This window comes from Vidua macroura, chromosome 13 (assembly GCF_024509145.1).
Source record: "Vidua macroura isolate BioBank_ID:100142 chromosome 13, ASM2450914v1, whole genome shotgun sequence".
NCBI classification, from domain to species: Eukaryota; Metazoa; Chordata; class Aves; order Passeriformes; family Viduidae; genus Vidua; species Vidua macroura.
The window spans coordinates 3,737,646-3,761,354 of record NC_071583.1 but is presented as its reverse complement, the minus strand read 5'-3'; the positions used below and the strand labels follow the sequence as shown (position 1 = coordinate 3,761,354).

General features: G+C 44.8%; 1 protein-coding gene across 2 annotated transcripts in view; it reads right to left on the bottom strand.

The window, feature by feature from the left end:
* Nucleotides 1–9,139: 9,139 nt before the first annotated feature.
* SHQ1 (SHQ1, H/ACA ribonucleoprotein assembly factor) overlaps nt 9,140–23,709 on the bottom strand; it is a 38,515-nt gene continuing 23,945 nt past the window's right edge. For both annotated transcript variants that reach the window (XM_053989721.1, XM_053989722.1), the window contains exon 12: nt 9,140–10,239. In XM_053989721.1, the coding sequence (XP_053845696.1) occupies nt 9,591–10,239 (649 nt within the window). In that variant the 3' untranslated portion in view covers nt 9,140–9,590. The remainder of the gene's footprint in view (nt 10,240–23,709) is intronic.

Genomic DNA, 23,709 nt, shown 5'->3' with positions numbered 1-23,709 from the left:
TGGACGGGGCTTGGAGCAGCCTGGGACAGTGGAAGGTGTCCCTGCCATGGCAGCAGAGATAGAACAGGATGGTCTTTAGGATCCCTTCCAATTCCCAGCCTGTGATTCTGTGATTTTTGTTAGGCTGTGGAAGTTAACAGGATGCAGTGCCATCACCAAGGACATAACTGGGGGAGTGTGATTGCAGAGAGGACACACAGCCCTTGCTGTGCTCTACTCGACCCCCTGTTATGGGCAGGGAGATCCGGGGTGGCTCCAACGGCCCTGGGCTGAATTTGCAGAAGTTCAAGTTACTGATGAATAATCTCGTCACGGCACAGCGAACACGAGAACCCACAGAGTGATTTTCACAGACAGCTCCCGACAGGCTGAAGCAACGAGACCTTTTGACCTCGAATGAACACCCTCCCAAAACGCTGCTTGGGCAGGTACCTGCACCCCAACCCCGCAGCTGCTCTAACTGCAAACCAGGGCTGCATCTCAGTCACCTCGGGAGAGAAAAGTACACGTTACCACCAAAGCAATCTGTGTGTTGCTATTCTCAAAGCATCCCATGAGTTGTAGTTTCCTTGTCAGCAGCACCTCAAGAACATTGCTGGCAGTGTAAGAGAAACCCAGCACTGAGGTCCCCCCGCCCAGGTTGTGACAGATTGCTCGAGAAACAACGCGGTGATTGAGGAGCCGGACTAATCACAGCAATTGATATAAATTACCGTGTCAGCTACGCCGATGCCGCAGTCTGCAGGTTCACACCTCATTAAGCTTCCAAGTGCCAAATGAATCAACAGGGTTCAGCAGAACCATTCTTAATTAATTGTTGTAGCAATAGGGGAAAAGTAACGGAAAAAGAGAATCAGAACTCCCGGCGCAGGCGGGCGGGCTTGCACAGACTGAAACTCCGCTCCGATTTAGCATTTGAGATTAAAGACGCCCACGGATTAATCTCAGCCAGCAAAGAATTGCCAGGGGCCGGTTTTGGTCTAGGGTGGGGTGAAAATTCAGGCTGGCGACTTGCAGGCGTTTTTCCTCGAGTTGTGCGGTGTGTTTTGCATGGAGCTCTTCTGTCGCCTGTGAAACCTCCAGGTTCTGATTTCCCACCCCACCCGCAGCGGGCAGAGGCCACTGCTGGGCACCTCGGAGCCTCTTGAAGCTGATGGAAATTGCAGTTCAGCAGCTTATTTTTAAGCCAGATGTGTCCATTTTTTCCTGTCTGTATTCCCCAAAGCAAGATGCAAACTTACCAGGGAGGGAAGGGGCCAGGAAAGCTGTGGTCTCACCTCTGGCCGAGCTCCCAGCCTCTTTCTCCATGGACTCCGCCGTGCCAGGCTGCTGGAAGGACACGAAGTCAAGCTCGGGACAGAACAGCAGCAGCCACAACTGAGCTTGAAAAGCAAAGGACTCTCCAGTCACCATGTCCTTGTCCTCACAGGGGGCTTTCCTCCAGCACCTGACAGCACCCAGAGGTCTCATCAAAGCCTGGAAGTCCTGGAGCTCAGGGAATGCCGAGGAAAGGCCAGCACAGCCTGTGGGCTCATGGCATCTCCTGTGGCTGAGCACAGAGCCAGCCTCCACAGGCACTTCTTGTGGCATCTATAGGATGGATCCTACCCAGCAGCAGCATCCAGCTGCCCAGAGTGGAGTTAGAGCAGCACGCCCGTGGAGCGGATCCAGCCGGGACCGCGGCGTGCGCGGCTCACGCTCTCCAGGGGAGGTTTGGATATCTTCTCCTGCCTTCCCTCACGCGCGTTCCGCCAGCTTAAAGCCTCCCTGGAGCTCCCATCTGCTCACCACACAGCTTGTAATTGTGTGTGTAATGCGAGGGGCAGTTCAGCACTCAAACCACATTCCCAGCGTTGGATGTCTCCGGGTGTTTGCACTTTCCCCACCGCTGCCACTCATCCGGCCCCTCACCCCCAATCTATAAAACATCCATCTCCTGTTGATATCCCAGCAGGGCCCCGACAGCTTTGAGCTGTCACTGCTTTGCTCCAGCGTTCAGGCCCAGCTCTGCCAGATCACCCAGTTTCTCTGCACCACTGATTAACCTGCAACCTGCCAGCAACATGAAAATGGAAGAGAAAAATGGAATGTGAACGCAGATTTCACCTCTTTCCTGCCTGTGGCTGGGGAACACCACTGCCTGGTGAGGGAGCTTTACTGCTGGAATCTTAAGGGATGTGGGGTGCCAGGAGTGGAAGGGAGGTGCCCATGGTCACTCAAGAAAACGGAGTAATGAGTCAAAATTACCCATCCTCAGCCCTCACCGTGCCTGGGGTGGGATCCAGTGGAAATACCCAGCCAATTTCAAGGAACTCGGGGCTGTTTTAAACATCAGCAGCCAGGAAAAGCTGATACTGCAGCTCCAGCCCTTTCTGCAGGGCTTGGTTGGGTCAGAGCCCACGGGCAAGGAGGATGTGGATCCCTGAGCAGCCACATGCTCAGGGCTGGGCATTCCCAGCACAGAGCCTCCTGCATTCCCACAGACACGTGCACCAGGGTCTGCTTCACATTATCAATGAAAATATCTTCCCATGACTCACCAAAATCCATCAGATTCTCTTAATGGACTGGTCTGTGACTTTCCTCACATTGAATCACTTCTCCTACCAAGTTAATACATCACTATTTTCTTTAGTTCCTCTTTTCCCTGTATAAATCTCTACTTAATTAATGAAGTCATCAATTCTTTAAGAAAAAAAAATCTAAACCACATTTCTAAGCCTCAGAAATACTATTCTAGCAACCAGCAGTATTTAAAAAATAAATTAATAAAAGTTTGAGAACGAGGTTTTGATAAAGTTGGGTCCAGAAACACTTGTATTATAAATATTTATATTATAAATATTTTGTTCTTTTACGCTTATTACTACAAATCAGTGCGATAACATTTCTGCCCTTGTTTTATTTTAAGGGAGTTAAGGTGCAAATTGGAGGATTAGCAATCCAAACAGAATAGCAGGAGTACAAGCAGGCTCCCAAGCCCACGTGTAAAAGCCAATTGCCAAAGAGTCTGCTCTCAAGCGAGGAGCCCAACACGGGAAGGCAGGTTCTTGTGTGGAAAGTCTCTTCACACCTTAATTACAGCTCCTGCCAACCACTTCAGCTCTGGAGTGGCATGTTTTCTCTGGTGAGAGGATACCATTAGCGCAAGGAGCAGCATCCAGGGAAAGCACCTCGCAGGGGGAACTCCTCAGGCTGCTGTTTTCAGCCACTTTGAAAAGCAAATTGATGAACACACACACGCGCTTGTGCGGGCGCACACGCCCTTCCCTGCCCCTGCTGGCTTTGCACGGACACCCAACAGCTTTGCAGGTTATAATCAAAGCGTGATTTAGGACTTTTCATTAGGGTCATTAAGAGCAGGCTATTAAGGCTCCACGAGCTGTTTCAGCTGTCAGAATCCTGGAATATGTTGAGTTGGAAGGGACCCGTACAGATCATCCGAATCCAGCTCCTGCCCTGCACTGGACACCCCAAAAGTCCCACCCTGTGCCTGAGAGCATTGTCCAAACCTGCTGTGTAATAAATAGATTCAGGAAAGGCGTATCACTGCAATTATTCATAGCCCAAACCTTCAGGATTTCAGAGCATAATCATGTTAGCACCAGGATCTTCTTGGAATAGAGAATTTCCCCAGTTTTTAGGCAGGGCTATTCCCCCTACCCCCTCCCTCCACCACCGAGACCGATGGGGTTTGCTGTCGGACATCTGAAGGTAAAAGGCAACTTTCCACTGGCGCCCCATGCCAAATCCTCGTCTAATCCTTCACACCGTGGATAAAGGACTGGAGCACTGCCAGGCACCTCGGTTCAGTTTCACAGCTCCTGAACGTGACAGCCGCAGCTCTTTGATGCAGCCTGAGTGGATGCAGCTGGGACCCTCCCACACGGTGCTGCAGGATCACCTGGACACAGCCAAGCCTGCACAGACTGTGCGTGACTCCTCGCAGCACTGCCCCGCCGCGCAGAAGCCCACAAAAAATAGTGCTGAGGCAATTTAAAACACCGCCGGATACACACCACGACTTTAACTTTGATAGCGTTCCCCCTCCAGGTGTGTTATTGCCAGGGTGTCACAGCCCCTGGGTGTTGCTTGTTACGTGGCACACAACAGGTTCTGGGCAGTTTTTACCCCTCAGATATTCTCCGGGCGGGCTAACAGGCTGATTTGCTGAGTTACCTGCCGGCAGCAGCAGGAACCAGCAGGAGAAGGAGCAGTTACCCTACTGCCACCCCTGATCCATCAGCCATCCGGGAGCGTGGCAGGGAGAAGCTGCTGAGCAGGAATAAAGCTCCTTGCTCAGGACAGCAACTACTGACAGCTCATCCCATGCTCTCCTGGTTCTCCCTGCACTGGCTCCCAGAGTCCTGAGCAGCTTCCTAAATCCACAGCACAGAGCACGCTTGCTGTTTGTGTAATGTCATCACTGGAACTCAGATTCACAGCTCGGATGCTTTGACCTTGTCTGCTGCACTCCTACATTCGGATTTTAAAATTAATCATCTAAATTCCGGGTAAGTGCTTTTAAATTCGGCCGAATGGGGCATGAATCTTGCAGGATGGGAAATGCAGGTCTCTGCAGTGAGATGGATGAAGCCCTGCTACACTCCCCGATTTGTTTCAAGGCTTCAGCGGCAATTGCCTGCTCTAATTCGAGATGGGAAGACTCGCTGTAGGGTAATTAAGCACGTGGGGAGCTCAGGAGAGCCGCCTGCCAGCACCTGGCAGTGGGATTCCCCTTCCAGAGGCACCTGCACTAAATGGTAATTCCTTCCCTCCATTTCCCACTTCACTCCCGACGCTTCTCCCGGCAGCTCGGAGGAACAGATGGAGCAATCACCCTCCTCCTCTCCCCAGCACGGACCCCTGCTGCTACCCAGCGCCTCGTGCAGTTGTAATACACATAATTAGGCAAATCAATGGACAATGCAGCGTATTAGAGGAGGTGGAGTTACATCAAGGCAAAACACGGATCCCTATTTATTTACCGCAGGAAACGGGACATTTCTGCGTAATTGCCAAAAATTGCGGGCAGGAGATGAAATGTAATCACAGCCCTGGCAGGTAGGGTGCAGCCAGCAGGTCACTCACCTGGCTTGTCTGGAGCACAGCTGAGGGGAACTCGGCCTCATCTTGATATTCTGTTGATTTATACCTTAAACATCTCATTACCATTGATGGGTTACACTCCCAAATCTCTCACACATCCATAATTAGACAGAGGGATGTTTGCAGCCGCTCACGCCACCACTGACTCCAGACCAAAAGCACAACTGAAGGCTGCAAAACGCAGGCAGCAGCAGCCCCTGCCCTCGCTGGGAAGCCGAGCACACACAGCTGCTGGCTCCTGACTGAAGTGGCTGCTGAACCTTCTCCTCCTGGGGCTCCCCAGGCACAGCTTCGTTTAAGGTCAGCGCTGGCTCAGTGCTCCCTGCTCAGCAGCTTCTCTGCTCTGCTTCTTCAGCCCGTGCAGCTCCCACCCCGTGGAAAGCAGGACATGGTGAGCTCTCACCATATCCCAGTGGCGGAATGAGAAAATAAAAAATAGTATGGAGTAAAATATATTGACCTAAAGAGCGGGTGTGCTGCGGATGAGCAACCTGTGAGCAGAGGAGGGACCTCGTGGAGCAGGGCAGCACTCAGGAAGGGGGGTTCTACGAGGAGAAGAGGGGTACAAGGCAAATCAGTGATGAGTGAGAGAGGCTTTTACATTTCTGGGCTTTTCAAGGAAGGTGATCCTCCTGCCAGGAGGAAATCTGTTTCCAGGTCTTGCACACAGCCAGTGGGTTTTATCCTGGGTCATGGATGAAGTCAGCTGTGCCCCTGCCTGAGAAAAGGATCTGTCCCAGAGAGCCACCAAAGTCTTGTTCAGGTGCTGCTGAGGCCTCACAGATGCCCTGGGCAGAGGGCTGAGAGGTGTTTAATGGAGGTGCTGATACACAGAGGAACAGAGGCCAAGCCTTCAGACACATTACATTTTTAGGAGGTTTCTGGGATCTAATTTTGGACAGCTTTGTCAAATTTCCAGGGATTTAGAGGAGCAGTGACTGCAGCTGGTGTGGGTGAGCACCACAGCTCCCAAGGCACTGATGGCCTTGAGTCACTTGGATACTGATACACAGAAAGGTGTTTAAGAATACATCAGAAATTGCAGATTTTAGCTTCTTGCCCTTGCTCTGTACAAGTCAGTAGCAGAGAAATCTCCACTGTCAGATTTGAGCTTTAGTCCTTTTTACCCTATTTCTGTGTTCCCCTTCCAGAGTCTGGTCCTTCCTCAGTTAGGCCTGGTACCGCTGTGAAACTGAGGAAAATTATTTCATTTAAGTCACTCAGCACATCAGCATTAAAGAGAGGGACTGAGCACAGAGCTCCTGGAGTCACTGGGCAGTTACATTATCACCTTCTGACCTGCTGCTTGCTAGACCTGAAACTTCTGGTCCTTTTCCATGCTTATCACTTCTCCCACAGAAATGAACTGCTCGTGGGTCGGAGCTGTCCTTCATGGAGCTCTGCCAACATCTTAGTCCTCACCTAAGGGACAGAGATCTTGTTTTTGTCTCCAAGCATCCTCACAGTGCCACCAACTGTGCTCAGTTTCTGCTTTGTGGTGGCTTAGGATAGGAGAAAACATTTTTAAAAATGCAAACCAACATTACCAAGTGAATTTTGGATCTGATCTCAGTCAGGTCACCAAATTCAGCATTTGTCGAAGCGGGACTATTACTTCTCCAAAATCTAAGTATATAAAAATAGTCTGACTTATGGGTACCACAATACTACAAACCCAGAGTTGTTGGATCAATGCAAAATCATGCCTCACATGTGCCCACATAGCCACGGGCTGCAGCCCACGTACCATGAAAAAGGGGAGGAACAGATCCACCACAGGCTCAGGGAACACTTGGGTGACTCAGACAACTGACACAGACACCATTTGTTTGTTTGCTGTGAAGGTATAAATATCATCCACTGCTGAAATCCTTAGGAAGGGTCTGCAAGTTCCCATGAGACACTTCCCTGGTGCTCACCCTGCAGACACCCCGGGCTTGGGGACCCTCTCTGCTCCCTGTGCCACCGCCCAAGTGCCACCACAGCGGCTCCACATTCATTTTCTTCTCCCAGCTTATCTCCCCCCGGCTTTGGAGTGCATTCTTCCTTATCTTCGAGACAAATGGCCTCCACGGAGAGCTCTAAACAGCAGAGCCATTTATCTGCCTGACATGTGTTTCCCTGTTTGTTTTCTGCAGCCTTGAGCCATCGGCTGGGCTGTGACAACGCTCAGCTGTGGCACTGCTGGAGGGTCACCCGGCCCCTCCACTCAGGGCTCTGAATCAATGCCTTGGCCATATTTATCATTTATTGCAGTAAATCAAGTCTAATCGATGCTTTCTTGTTTGGACGTGCAGCAAAGCCCTTACAAGCTTTTCACAAATCTGTTTGGAATTTTAAAAAGCCAGAGGAAAAAAGGTATTTAATCAATTCAGCTCTTCTAATTTTTGAATTGGGGAAAGAGGAAAATGTGGCACTGCTCCCATGAGAAAAAGGAATAAAAATCAAAACCCACTTATGTTTAGCTCCTTCTGATGGTTTCCAGTGTTTCACTTGTTGCTTTTAAGACCTTAAAGTACTACATGAACAAGTATGTCCCTAAGACATCTCCATCCTCATCCAGCCAACTCCTGCATGCAAAGGCCTCCCTCCCTCCCTTCTAAATAAATGAGACTTCTTAGGAGTTCCTTTTTGTGTGTCTATTTGTTTGTTTGGGGTTTGTTTTCTTTTGGTTTTGGTTTTTGTTTTGTTTTCCCAAGTGTTGATACTTCACAGACTCAGTAAACCTCAATTTTGGCTAAACAGTATTAAAGCTCTACTTTTATTTTAGAAGTTTCTCTGTGCATTCTTTCCGGAGAAGCAAGGCTTCCCTTTCACAGGCACTGCTCATCCGGAGCACTCCACGTGTGCTGGGTAGTTGAGCCTCAGGTGAAATTCTGATCACCCCACAGGCAAAAACTTCACCCCCCACCCCTACAGAGGTCACATCAAATTGCCATCAGTCAATCCACAGCAATCAACACCCCTTATCAGCTCCACAACCAGAAAACAGAGTTTCACACAGCTTTCTCCAGCCCCTGGGCAGCTGCAGAAGTTCCTGAGCTCACCCCTGGAATTTGGGGAGAGCAGGACCATTGCTCTTTTCTTCTGAAGTGCATTTCCCCCCCTTCTCTCAGACTTTGGCAGCTCCGGTGTGGATTTTATTGCTGGCATTTAGAAGAATAAGTGCTCCCTGCCACACGGGATGGGAAAGGTTTCTCCCCCAGGGAACAGAACACAGAGACTGATTAAGCGAGCAGCAGGTATTTAAGAACATAAAGAATATTGGCAGGTGAGGGCTGCAGCTCTCACCGAGCAGGAGCTGGTGCAGGAACAGAGCTCACCTGCTGATTTCCAGCAGGGAACAGCACTGATGAAGAGTAAGTGCTTTAGCTTAGGATTTTTATATACTTTTTAATAGAAAAAAAGGTTGAAAAGTAATCAAAACTTGCTTCTCCAGAGGAGAGAATCAGATGCTCCTGCCGAGCCACACGTGGTGATCCACGCTCCATCTTCCCAAATCCTTCTGCAGAAATTGGCCAACAAGAACGCAGATGTCTGGGAGCAGCCATCTGATTTCAGTAACATAAATCAGCTAACCAACTGCATTAACCTGACTGGATAATTTGAACATTTTAAAGGATAAATAAGTTGACCAAAGCTGTGGGCCAGACTAACAAAGCCAGGACTACCCAGGCCAGGTTTGCTCTCAGTCCTGTTCCAAGATCCACAAAGGGTGCTGTTCCTTCACTCTGGTCAACACTGCTGTGGTGGAACTGAGAGCATCTGCAGAAAACCATTAAATAACTGGGATTTCTGTTCTTTAAACAGCAACAGAAGTGTCCACACATAGAAACTGCTCAAAAACAGCACAAAAAAAAAGAATACATGGCAAAACTGCTGAAAGAGCTTATGAAGACCTGCAGAAATAGAAACTTCTCTCTCTTAGACATAAAAGACACAACCACTGGATCTTGTATTGATGGCATAGAAATTTCCTTTATTTTGTACAAAAATACAGAATTTATATAATTCAAAATAATTTGCCATCACTATTTAAACTTTTAAACTTATAACCATTATTTCAAATGGTTTGCTATGAAGCATTTTAAAGTAACAGTACAATGTCATAAACAAGTTTATACAAACATAATGAGGATATTTTTCAAGTAAATCCCAACAGCTAGAGAAAATTAAAATGAGTAATTTCAGTTGTATTTGATTAAGACATCATTCTATCACTGAATAAGTTTAATGAAAACCATTTCTAGAAGTTTATTGAAATTATACATTCTCACATGAAATATTAAGACTGTTGAACTGGAAAAAGAATTAAAATTAACTGTGAGAATATCACACAGTCCTATCAATTCTTTTCAAAGCAGTCTTGTCCTCCAACAAAAAAAGAAAAACATCTTTGTGCAGCACAGGACAGCCTTGGGACAGCTCGTTACAGAACAAGCTGTGAGCCTGTGGGTCACACTGTGCTCCTGCACAGTCCTTTAGTCTTCATCTTCATTTGTGCTGCAGAGAAAAAGCAACGGGTTTGGCCTGGGAGACACCTCCAAGAAATTTCCCTTCCCAGAAGCATCTTCTGAAAATCTGTCAGGCTCGGGTACAGGGTTTTCTTCTTGTTCCTGTGAAATGCAGCCTGCAGTAGCCAATCCTTCAGGCTGCTCTGAAAGTCTCATTGCAGACTGCATTTGCATTTCTAATTCTTCTACCAGTTTTCCAGGAGGAGTCGTAGATTGCAAGGAAACCTTTGATTTTCCATCACCGACCTGCATCGCCAAAGTGTCTGTGCCCTGCCTCAATCCATTACAGTCAATAAGTGGAGCTGTCCTCTCCTCCTGGAGTGTGCCTTGGAAAGAATTTATTTCCCCATCTTCGCTGGTCGAGGACTCCTGCTCATCTGAATCAGAGCCCTCTGTCTCAGATGATGAAGTGCTGCTGGATTCTTCAGAGTCACTCGTCTCAGACTCGGAGCAAAGCAGCTGTTGCTTGGAAACTGTGCCAGCAGCTTTTAACGCCTTCTCTTCCTCCTGTACCAGCACTGCTGCTGCTTCCAGCTCTTCCAGCTCCAGCCCCATGTGGGACTTGCTGAGTGTGGTTTTCTGCAAGGACTCACAGAGTGCAGCCAACTTTTTTGACCTTTAACAAAGAACAAGATATGTTATTGAACCTGCCAAACAGAGCTTTCCCATTCGATAACGAGAACACAAACCTTAAACATTTCTTCCACTTGCTTGGTATGCAAACAACTTTCTTCTGCAACCCTGATTGTGAAAGTGGATGTTACAGGAGGAAAAAAAATCAGAAGGATTCCCAATTACAATTATTTAGGGTAACTTTTCCCACAAGGTTAGACAATATCCCACTGAAAGGCTTTGAGGATACCTTCCTGAAAGATCCTGCTGCCGGATGCTTCAGCCGTGCACAGTGAGGGAAAAGAGATTTCAGAACAAACTTTTTCAGGTTTGCTGAGTTTAGCAGCACACTCCACAGCACAGGGCTGGCTGGCTGAAGTTTATGTGCAGCAAAATCATTTTGGTTTCCTACCCTCCCAGATATATTTGTGAAATGCATATGAACCAAGAGAACGTTCTGATTAGTGATCCATGCTCCTCCTCTCCCACCATCACAGGAGATGTTCAGTAACTCTGGCTGCAGCTGTACTTCACCCTTCTCTTGGAATTCAGCTGAAATGTAATTCAGCAGGAGTACCAGGACCATTTAGAGAAATGCCCCTAATAAAGCAGACACACCACACTGGCTTCAAATCCCTGGTGCAGCCCCATCCGTTTCCTCGAGAGCTGGAGGGCAGCACGTGCTTTACCAGAAAAGGGCACCGTGGATTTATAAACAGAGACCAAAAGTAAGAGAGTGCCTCGAAATGGAGGGGGGTGAGGGCAGAGGGGAAAACGGGCATAAAAACCCAAACATACATCCTGTTGCTTGTTGTGGAGCTTTGCCTGAGACTATCAATCAGCTTTTCACCACTTCCTGCAGCAGCAGGTCTGCTATAAATCCTGCAGTAACTGACTGGGTTTCATTTCCTCTGCCAGGGCACCTGCAAGGCACGACACTCTGACACTGGAGCAAGGAGCTGGGATGTAATACACGGCTCCTGCAAGGCAAAGTTAAAGTGCTTGTTCTCTCACTTGAATGATTTTAAAGATCTTTATATTCTATTTCCCAGGGGGCATAATTACTCAGTATAACATAGATGCTTCCACTTTTTTTTTTTTTTATGCTCCTAAAGGAATTGCATTTTTAAATGGAAGAAGGGAAATTCAGTGCAGCTTCTTACACGTTTTACAGACAGTGCAACATTTAAATGCTTTAAAAACTTGGAATAAAACACACTAGACTTCCTTAGTTCAACCCACTGACCAGGAAACTGAAAAATTACTTTCTCAGAAGTAAAGCAACAGAAAACCATTTATATTTCTAGAATTTTCAAATCTAAAGCTAAGAATTAAATGCAACATGATCTTACCAGCCTCTAATAAAAAAAGGGCACCAAATTTTAAAAACTTATGAGAATAATGTTTTCTTTCTGGCACCTTATTTCCATTTTTTTGTCAAGGACTTGCATTTTTCTTGAAAAGTTACAGGGGATTTGAGAAATTGCCAACTTAACTGGGAACAAAGCAAGCATTCTCCCTGCTCCATCAGAAAAGAGAAAGGCAACGCAGCCAAGTGATGCGCTGAGAGGTTGATGGAGCCTTGCGGGTAGGTGGGAACAGAACAAGTGGCTGCAGGGAAATCTGCTTCCTGAGCACACTGATTTATACCCCGAGTCACAAGAGTTTATAGCCCTTTCAGAAAGCATTTTGCTTTGCTTTTCCAACAGCCTCTTTCCTTCCTTCTAACTGTCTGTGCACGTGCCCCCTTCCCCCGTGAGAGCTGCTCAGACCATGAAGGTTCAGCTCCTTTTCCTCTCCTGTTCCCTGCCTGTCCACAGCCTCAGGAGCTCCAGAGGCTGGGTGTGCCCTGCCACAGAACCCTGTTTTGTCCCATTTCACGTGGTTCCCTTTCATTTCATTGATGCCATGAGCAATTCACCACACACCCTCTGGCACAACAACTTCCCCCCAGTTCCCACTGCCTGTCTCGCCCCTATTTCACTGCTGCCACGATGACAGAAAAGCAATTTTCAAAGTCCTGTTTCTCCCCACCCTTCCATTTTATCTGTCAATTTGTTTCCTAATTCCATATGTATTTTCTTTTACTTTTTCCTATTTCTGCCTCTTTTTTCTACCTTTTCATGACTATTTCACCTGCTCCAGACTCTCAGTCCTTAGAATACTCTCCCCTCCCTTCACTATTTTCTTATAATGCAGTTTATATATTAAGATACAGAAATATACCACAGAACTGCACCAAGTATTAAGGAGCTGTATGACACAATGTGCTTTTTTTGCCATTAATACTTTGCTGTGTCCAGGTTACCTAATGCCAAGTGTTAAAGAAAAAATAGACAGTGATAGACTTGTTTGACTCAACACACATTATGCTGCTAAATTCAAAGTGGTCCTGCTGACAGATAAAAGAATGATCTCCCTAAAGCAATTATGTTGGTTTTTTAGCTCTCAGCCACATCAGGTATTTGCTGTCCCTGCTCACTGCAGGGGGTTGGACTAGATGACCTTTAAAGGTCCCTTCCAACCCCAAATATTCTGACTACAAAAAGTCTCATTTCAGTTTTCTCAGTAGGTCATATGTTCCCAACTTTCACTCTTCTCATGCAGTCTCCATCAGAATCTACAGAGCTCAACTTTTAAATATGAGACAAACTCAAAACTGTCACCCCTTAACAATTTTATACATAAACCCAAAAAACTCTGCTCCCCAACTCTACAATCTTGTATTTAAAAAAAACCCAACAAAGAACACTTGAAGAACAGGGTTGTTTCTTTTCTGCCCCTGTGCAAGAGACGAAGAGAATTACAATTAGCCATCAGTTCATCTCCTTTAAGGCAATTATCTAATTTGAAGGAGAACCAAGTTTCACGAGTGCATTTCACATCAGCCTTAAGGAAAGGTGGCAGCACTCCCTGGACAAAAAAAAACCTCGAGGCAAATAAACTAAAAATCAGCATGGAAATGCTTTCAAAGGGAGGCTGTGGGTCTCTGAGCTGATGGTTTCCCAAGGTGAATGACAAGCAAGTACTCAGAAAAACAAATATGAGACATCAGAAACAAGATCTTGTGTATGAGGGACCTGCAGTAAACAGGCCCTGCTGGTTCCAAAACCTTTCGAGTAGTGTTTGAGAGATTAGACAGCAAATACTTTAATTTTTCAAGTATGATTAATGGAATCCATGATTACTTTAAGACATGCTCATTCAGTATGCACATTTGTGGTAATGATATCTTATTATTATGGTAATAGTGTTCTTACATAAACATGCATAATAGGTTTTAAAGGTGCTACACATGATAATTATTAGTTATCACAGTGTCAGTTGCTTAAGGAAAATGTTTAATTACAGGTTAAACTGATCAGATGCATGTTTTGTTTAATGCATAGCTTTGAGGAACAGATAAGAGAAGCATCTCGGGGCTTGTCCATGTAGTCTGGAATTCAAATTCCAAGCCAGAACTACAGTAATCCTTGTCTAGGCACAGGAGAGTTTCTTCAGGTGCTAGAAGAAGAAAAAAATCTTGTTCTACAGATCTTAGATTATAAAGGAGTGAAAATGGGCTGAAAAGAACAAAGAATCAAAGGAGATTTAGCAAATAAAGGGAGATGGATAGAACTCTGAGAAAAATAAAAAGAGGATTATGGCAACAGGAAAGGGAAATCATTAGAGGCTTACAGCAAAGGCCACCTGTGGCAGCATGAAGAGAAGAGATGGTGATGGCACTGACTGCAGGACTGGGACACCAGTGACAAGCAGGGTGGGAGCAGAGCAGGACACAGCTCCAGGTAAAGCCAAACTCCTACAAGCTCCAGTTCTGCTTTCTGTTCCAGGGAGTAGAGAGAGCACAGGATCTGAAAAGTCAAGATAGCTGTTATCTCCAGAACATAGAGCTATGAGGAAGAAGTCTGCAGACAGACATCAGGGATTTGATTGTTTCCAAGGAAGATTTCACATAAGCTGGGAGACAAAAATCAACCCTGTCACTGACAGTAAAAAACAAATGCAGGACTTGGGGGGGAGTACATCCAGCCACAAAATCCTCTCATTTTTCCCAAATGATGAAGATAAAAAGAATTATGCTTCTGTATACTGTGTCCATCAGTCAGCACTACGTAAGGAAAAAGGTTCAAAGAGTGTTAATAGCTCAGACCTTCCCATCTGCCTGGTACTTCCCTTACATGCAGTACTCTTGTTTTAGCAGCTATGTTAAAAAGACCAAACAACTCAAAGAGAACTTGAAAATATAAAAATCAGCAGTCTGCTCCTCATTCTGAATGATGGTGGTACTGCATACACAATCACAGCAGAGGAATTACCTAAAACACTCTGCAGATTATTTGCAAACATGGGAGTGAATGTCACTGCCCAGAGCAGGATCCTCTGGATCCCTGGAAGTGTCCAAAGCCAGGCTGGACAGGGCTTGGAGCAGCCTGGGACAGTGGAAGGTGTCCCTGGTTGAAACTGGTTGATCTTTGAGGTCTCTTCCAACCCAAACCATTCCATGGTTCTATGAAAGATTCACACTGGCAGCACAGCCTCCCAAAGCTGCAGGCAGTAACACCCTGCTGGGGAATGGAAAGTGACTTTTCCTGCAGAGGCACAAGCTCCAGCTTGCTTTTGTTTTTGTAAACAATAGAAGGATTATTTCTACTGGCTCATCAATTTGGCTTTGCATTCACAGATGCACACAAACATCCCCTGTTCTGAAGTACTCAGTGTAAACAAGGTGTAAGACATGGCACAACCCAGCAGAGTCTCCCTGCTATCTCCCCTGGCCAAGTGACAGCTCAGAGCTGCCAGGGCACATCAAGGTTCTCCTGGCCCAGCACAGCAGCAAAGGAACCAAGCACAGGACCCTCAGTGTCACAAACACTGACAGCAGCTCTGCTGGCCAGCCTGGTGTTTGAGACCAAACTGATCTTGGAATTAACGAAAAGTGATGCTCACATGTGGTTAGGGCCCACTCAGTGTTCCAGTGGGAATCAGTGCTCCACGCTGGCAGGGCTGACAAGCCCTGTTTTAGAGTGTGAAGCACTTTACATTAATTATCTTTAAGCCTTGCAGGCAAGATAAACAAGTCTCAGAGGCAGCAGAGCCATCAAGCACAGACGTGCCTTGGCCTTCGGAGTGCGCGGCTGCAGCACAACGAGCACGGCTGTGTCCGGCCCTGCAGCTCCTCGGGATGCACTCAAACATCCAAACACAAACCTGCTGTGCCACTCTGCAGGGCTGACACACACAGAAAGGGCTGTTATTTAACTTATCTCCACTCAGCAGGAGCTCGGGACACACAGGATCCATCTCATAGTAAAGCTGCTGCATTAAGCAAAAGGCTTCCTGCGTGCTGCATCACAAGAGCCTTAATTTTCTATCTTTAACATACAAGGAGTTACTAAGTTTAAAGAGAAAGCATCAGGCTATATTTACACTACCTTTCTCCACAAGGCCTGGCAAAACTCAGGAGAGAAAGTTTCACAGACAGCCTCTTTCTTTGATAAAACACAAGCAATACAACCAGACCAGTATCCCCACTTTAAATGTGTTCTAAATTACATACCTGCCAGCACTGCTTACAATTTCCCACAATTATTCATTTAGCCAGAGGCACTGCAAGTATTAAGACAATTCTAGAGTTAATATTATCTCAGACATCACCAGATATTATCCCAGAGTCTCAGCAGTTCAGATACAGAGAGTGTGCAAATTTACTATCTGCGAGACATTGAAATGTCAGTTAAACTATAAGGAATAATGAAATTTCCTGCCTTGCCACCAAGACTGGTTGAGGACAGGCTGCAGTAGCACATCACTGGTGTTTCTGCAGTGTCTGTCACTAGTGAACAAAAGGGCACCTGCAAAGGGACAGGCTCTCCACACCCTTCAGATGGTCTCATTCTCCCCCTGCTCACTGTGGCTCTTGCAGGATTCCATCCGTCACTGTCTTCCAGCCCAAGCCTTATCTGCCCAGACATCAGGGGTATGAAGAGACACTGTTCAACATCCAGTCTCCAGATAATGCCAGATGAGCTCCCCATGGAACTCTTGTCAGGATCCTGATGGAAATTCATATCCCTATGGCAGTAAGTCTGCAGCTCAAGCTCTCTCAAAGCAGAAGGCTCAACAAGTTACAGCCAAACACAGAAGCTGAAGATAAGAAAGTGAGCTCATACAAGAATGACACAGCTGGCAAAGCACCCAACTAGTCCATCAAGAAGAAAACTAATTGTTCTTTGCTCTAAAATTCAGATGCAGCTTCTATCTAGTCCCAAACAGCTACTGGAGAAACCAAACTGGTGATCTTTGGGGAAAGCTTGAAGCTGGTGACTGGGATCACCCTGGTCACTGATCAGCATATTCTGAGAGCCAGGGGTGGAGGATTAAGCAAAGCACATTCAAAAAATGGCTGTAACAGAACTTAAATTTCAGGAGTTTAGCCCCAAAGTAGCACAATTCCTTCAGAAAGGCAACTAACAGTGAGAAAAATACCTCCACACCTGATATGCGCTTTCAGGCAGCTTGAAAGAAAAAAATAAGAGATTGAATTCTTATGATACAGAATTGACAGACAATTTGATTTTAATAAAATATTCAAGACATGAAAGAGTCTAGGTTTGATCAGCCCTGACTGGTAAGACACAGGAGCAATAATGATGATGGCATTGAATACTAAAGCAGAATTCATTAATGCAGAAACAGCTCGAGTCAACAGGCACAAAATTGCATAAATGGTCCAACAATGAGGTTAGATCACAAAACCCCTCCAGTTCAGGAAAAGAACCTTTATAAATGGACATTTAGGTGCAGTAATAAGAAACTCATCACACTAAAGGCACCATCCATTTGCCCCAAACCACTCTTTAAAAAGTCATGGGTTACAAAAGAACTTGAGCCTCAGAATCTGCCCAGAGACAAGAGACTAAGGCTCAATTACACCTTTTAGAGTGTGTTTTATAGCATCTCACATATTTCATCATTTATTATTTCACTTTCAAGGTTATTTATAATGAGTGCTTCAATTATACACTAGTCAGTGACCTCCAATCATAGTGAAATAGCTTTGAAAAAGCAAGTTCAGGATCAGGGAACAAAAATACTCCAAAGGAAGTTCTGAAGGAAATTCAGAGCAGAAAATAATCTTGGTAAGTATTAATAATGCCACCCACTTTGCCTGCCATGCACACTGCTGTATTACAGACCATGACAACAACTAACTTCACAGATTTTACTGCTGAAGTACCTTACTACAGACTTTTACCCCAATTCCCCACAAGTCTGGGCCATGTAAGCATAGATTTTATTTCATCCAGATCTGGGAACACAACTATTCTTTTCAGGCTAAAACTTAAAGCACAATACTACCATGAAGTTTAATGCATGAACTGCAAAATACACACAGCACCTGAACCCTTCCATGGCAGCAAAAAGCCCTCACTCAGAAGAGCACAGAAAGATGAATAAGTAACATCTACTGAATTTCTTTCCAGCCTTTATTAGCTGGTTAGCTCATCATAAGTTACCTGGCTTAGGAGATCTGAAAAAATCACAAAAGAGATAAAAACAAACAGAACCATCCAACAGTTTTGTGTGCTCAGTTTATTATGCACTTTTATAGTAAGAGGGAGAAGCCATAAATAACTCCATTAAAATCTCATTAGCTCTGATCAATGAGTACAAAAGATAATGGAAGAATGTTAGTACAGGAAAAACAGGATCATTTTCTTCAGAACTTAGGTAAAAATTGACCTAAACTTTAACTAATCTTCTACCTTATCTGCAAGGAAAGACAGATGAGTGTAAACACAACAGCAAAAACAACATTTGTTCACAGGAATTAGTCCTGGATTAATCACTGTTTTCATAGGAAAGAAACAAACCACCTCCCCAATACATCAAAGACTACTTGATTCCAAACTTCAAGTCAGTACTCAAAAAAATAAATGCTTAGTCTGTGCAAGATCTTTTAGGCAACTGCAGGTAGGAATTCTTGCTTTCTGTCTCTCAAGATGATGGACTCTGATTTTTAGCCTAAATAACCCAGCTTTACACAGTTACACTGTCCATGTCCATACTGAGTGTTAATAATTTCCTCTCTAACAGCCCCTGGAAACAGCAGGCAACGTTATCAAATTTAAGAGCAACTAAAATTTAAAGATCTTTGAATTTGTATGTATTTCATGAAAATAAGCAGAGGGATGAATAATGAGCCTCCTGGGACAAGGCTGGCAGGACACAGCTATTGTAGGAGGTCAAGGCAGGCACCCACCAGCCAGCTGATCCATGCTAATTCCAGCTGTGGATACACCTCGTGTCTGTGGAGCTGTCACAGGATGTGGGGAAGGACAAGAGCACAAGGCTTGGGTTGGGAAGTTTATAAAGTCTTTTTTTCTCTTTTCCTTATAGACACCAGACAAAGAGACTGGAAAAGCATTCCCTGCACAGTAAATCTTCACTGCAAATATGAAACCACATTGAAAAATCAGTGCTGGGTTCAAAAAAGTCTGGAAAATGCATCTCCCTGTGAGCAGCATGTCCCCACTTCAAATGGAGAGAGCAGAAAAGCAGAAATGCAGCACCAGGAGATTACTCTGGGCATGAGAAACCCCCCCTTCTGTGCAGGTGACAAAACACAGCCCTGCCCCATAAACAACGGCTGATGGGGAGAATCCAGCAGGCTTAAGGGGAACATAAAATGCTTTAATCTTGGAATTCTGGCTTTCAAAGGGCATTACATGGATTCTGAAACCAAGAGAGTGATGTACTTACAGTGCAATCCAACTGGCAGTCTTGTAAACATGAACTGCTATCTACATAGCTTAAAGTATTACAGTTTGTTAACCATAAATCAAATAGAAAACACAGCACCAGCGTTTCAATTTAAGTGACTTCTTTTATGTTAATAAGTCTGAATGTTTCAAGTGACTTTCCCCCCTTATTTATTCTGGAATTCCACAGTGCTTCTTTCATAATGAATCTAAATACTGCATGAGCTGAACTTCACATTTATAAATATTTTAAAAAAAGATGAAGCTTTCCAATATAACATCTTACTTTCATTACTTGGTCTTTTTGATAAGTTGAAACCAAACAGATCGTGGATTATAAAAGAAATCAAGTACAGCTTACTTATGTAGATGATATTATGAAAATATTCGTAAGAGAAAACAGACTTAGAATTAATATTGGACTATAAAAAGAAACTGAAGAGTATTTATATGTTTTAAGGATAGTTTAACGGAGCTCTGTTGCCAAAACAGCTCCAGTGAGTTGCAGCCAGTCCAAACATCTAATAATGGCACAGCTTCCAAAGTCATATATGATAAACACAAATAATGAAAGATGAATAGATAACCCACCACAAAACAGATGCAGAGAGAGATTTTATAAAACGATAGTGATATTGGCTGTATTACAAAAATGGAACACTGAACTGTTCTGTATTAGCCCCATTTCTCTCAAGTTTCTTTGCTGCCATTACCTAGAATTTGGTCTTCACCATCACTGCTGGTGATCTAGGAGAAAACTCTTCTCATGCTGCCCGATCAGACAATTTGTGTTACAGTATGGGAATGAAAGGTACTCACACAGCAGGGCAGAAAATGTGAATTTTAGTCTCAGGATAATGCTAGCAAAGTCCTGTATTACAAAAATAACAACAATGGCAGGGAACAGGCTTAAAGGCACAATTACAGATATTTCTCCAACATGATCCTACCCCTTCACAAAGGAATTTATCCACCAGACAACACAGTGGGGCTGATCAGAGTTTAATTCTTCCACTGCTCCATCGCTGCGACTGACACCTGGAACACCTGAAGGGAAAACTCCACCTGCAGCCCCCCTCACTCTCAGTCCATTCTCAACTCACAGTCTGAACAGGAAAAGACACCAAACCCGAGCACCTTGCAAACTCCTGGCAGGAAAGCAGACTTTTGCAAGGGCATGGAGTGAACAGCCTGCTCCCAGCTCCTCTCACACCCCCTGTTGTGCTGGGGCACCTGCTCCCAGCTGCTCTGGGGCACCACTGAACAAGGGGATGGTTTGAAACTGCAGCAGAGCCCAGTTAGGTTAGATACAAAAACAGTTTTTAACAATGAGGGTGATAAAACACTGGAAAAAGCTGCCCAGAGAAGCTGTGTCTGCCCCATCCCTGGAAATATTCAAGGCCAGGTTGGACAGGGCTTGGAACAACCTGACCAAGTTGAAGATGTCCCAGCTCGCTGCAGGAGGGTTGGGCTGGATGCCTGTCAATGTCCCTCCCAACCCAAACTGCACCATGATCATGCCTCATAGAAATAATGATTATTCTTAAGCCAGCAGCTGAGCAGGTTGGAGACAAAGCAGGAAGATGCTCCCAGCCTGGAGCTCAGCTTCCCCCTTGGACCAGAGCTGCACATTCCACCTGCTCAGAAAGGCAACGACTGCACGAGCTCATCCTTCCCCTCATCAAACCAGAAAAGCACTCAGCTGAGCTGTGCTGCCTGAACAGACACGACACAGATCACTGACCCTTCTGCAGGCACACAGGAGCTGCCTCCCAACAACTTTGGAAAATCAAAGCAGTAGCCTGAGGGGGGGGAAAAAAAATGGCTTTCTTCTTTGCCTTCTCTGCCCACAGCAAGGTGCATTCAGACACAGCCTGAAGGAATCTGAGCTATAGAAAAGTGATGGAATAAATAGGAAAAAACAGAGGGCAGGAGAGCAAAAACATCAAAGGAAACTGCAGCTAGCAGCTGGAAGGAGAGATTAAATCCCTTGTTAAAAATCCATGTTTTTCAGGGCTTGCTAAAACATACATGAGGGGGAATTTCTGGTATTATACACACCTGTCTATCACCTTTCTGAGCCCTCAGGGCAGTGTTTTGCCTTAGGGCTCTTAGGTCAGTGTACTGTGTTAGTTGGGTATTGTTATTTACAAGTGCTCTGTGTGCACCTCCTGCTTTACAGACACTTGAAGTGACAGCTCAGGCCTTAAACAGAATTCAGGACAAACAAACAGAAATTGTATTAAAAACATGCATTAAAACACTGAAAGAGACACACAGGATGGACCTGCAAATTATTACTCACTCTTCTTAAATCCAAGAACTGTGATCTAAGGTGGAAGAGCAGATGACTTGGGATGAAAATAAATAAATTTGGAGGTTCTACCAACAGTCAATGTACTCTCTGATGAACTGGTAAAGTCCTGTCGTAAGTTTTAAGGAAAATGATAGCATTTCCTGTTTTAGTAGCATAATAAATTGCTCAGAATCTCCAACACATTCTGCATCAGACCCAGAACTCAGGTTTGAACCTAAAAGTGTTTATCTAAGCTGTGCAATTTTGATAGAAACAAGAAAGACTGTACAGAATTACCCAATAACACAGGAAGAATGAGTCAACTCAATTACTTTTCACTAGGAAAATGTGAAAATTTATTGCTGTCTGAATTTTTCCTGTTCAAATAGACTGTGTGATTTATTTTTTATTTAATGCAACTCAGTGGCTAAAACCTGAAATATCTGTCCCATCACACTTGTAGACAAGTCCTAATCAACCTTTAATTTTCTTACCAATGCTCTCCTGAGTTTGATGTCTTAACATAGGTCACTCAGACATTTACATTCATGAAGTATTTTGCCCCCTAATCCTCTCCATTTTTCAACATCTTTTTGAACAAGCACTAGAATTAGTGTTTTAACACTGTCTTACAAATGATGCATTTTAAGGTCATGCCACTTCCTTCTTGTAAATGATACTACTCTGCTTCTTCAGCTGAAGTGCACTCACCCTCTCACCTGCTCCGGTTCAAACTGTTCTCAAGCATGACCCAACCTATTTTTCTGAAGCTGTTGCCCTCAGCTGTCTTTTATTCTCCAATCCATAACTGCGCTCTGCAAGCTTTTACTGAGTGTGTCATTTTAGCCTCACTTGTATTAAAATGCACATTGTTCAAATAAGCACTTATGGCCACTCTGGGGCAGCCTGGGCATTGCATTTTATACCTTTAAATAAAAAAATAACATTTAATGCCACCAAAAAAAAAATACTAACAGGACACATTATGTATTTTCTTACAGATTTTTAAATATGCATTAAATTAATCTCAAAGACCATCTGAAGCAACCACTCTTATTATTGGCAAGAGCAGCTGGGACAGCTCAAAGTTAATTCAGCACTCCAGGCCACCAAGGAAGCGAATGGGAAGCAAACCCAGCACAGCACGAGGACTCCAAGGAGGCAGCAAACAGTGCTGCACACTGAACTGCCTGCCAGCAGCAGCAATGCCAGCTTGTAAAACCTGCTAAGAAGGAATTACAATAATTGGGGATTGTAGTCCTGAGCTCCAGTAATTGGGGATTGTAGTCCTGAGCTCCTGCAGCAAGTCCTCACAGGACAGTCAGGGTGCAGCCCCAGCTGCCTCACCGTGTTCCAGGTGTGACCACGAGCAGCACCAAGCTTTTGGGGTTTGTCCTTGTACCTGCATGGCTCTCAACAAAGCAGAACAGCAAAGGAAAGAACAGCCTTCAAACTAAAAACCTTCAAAATATGAGGGTTTTTGTTTTGCAGGGAGTCGGGGAAGAGAATTATGTGGCTTCAGTGCATCCCACAATGCACATAGCACTAAAAAGCTATAGTCAAAAATATAATCCTCTCACTACGAAACAGATCAAAACAGATCAAGTTAAGGGGTTTTGTGATGGGGTTGTTACACTACCTGATAAGTGAACACAACTGGCTACAGCAGAACATAAGCTAAAAACACATGCTAATGGCAAAGCTGCTTTCAAAGCAGCACCATGAAAGCCATTTGGCTTTTCTCTGCACCACACACTCTGCAAACTGGAGTCTTTATCAAACCTGAAACTACTGCAGCCTCCACTCAGACATTTACATTCATGAAGTATTTTGCCCCCTAATCCTCTCCATTTTTCAACATCTTTTTGAACAAGCACTAGAATTAGTGTTTTAACACTGTCTTACAAAAAATCTAAGACATGGTTTTGCTGACAAAATTGCTGACATGGGCAGCAATGAAGGTGAAGCCAAACCCAAAGCCAGCCAGAGCAGGGAACAGCTGCCCATGACCCTGTAACACAACACCACGAGGGGCATTTTCCCTCACTCCTCAACTGGATGAAGTGCTTTAAATGTGCTGTACAAATCAGATTAATCCCACAGAGCCAAGAGGCAGGATTTTCATCCAGAATATATTACTGCTTATGTCTTTGTTCTTTGGAATCACGGCTGCTGGATCCAGGAGGTTAACAGCTGAAAATTAGCATACTCCTCTAACATTTGAGAATGCTTTAAAGCACCAGTTCATTCTTATTATGTGTTAACACAGTCCCTCTTCCCCCCATCACAAATCAAAAATTTGATAACATTAACATTAGCAGTGCACCATTTGAAAACCTTTTAGGACAGTTTTGTTCCTGAATTCTCGTATTTGAACTCAGTATTTCCACAGCAGAGGTACTGAGACTACAAG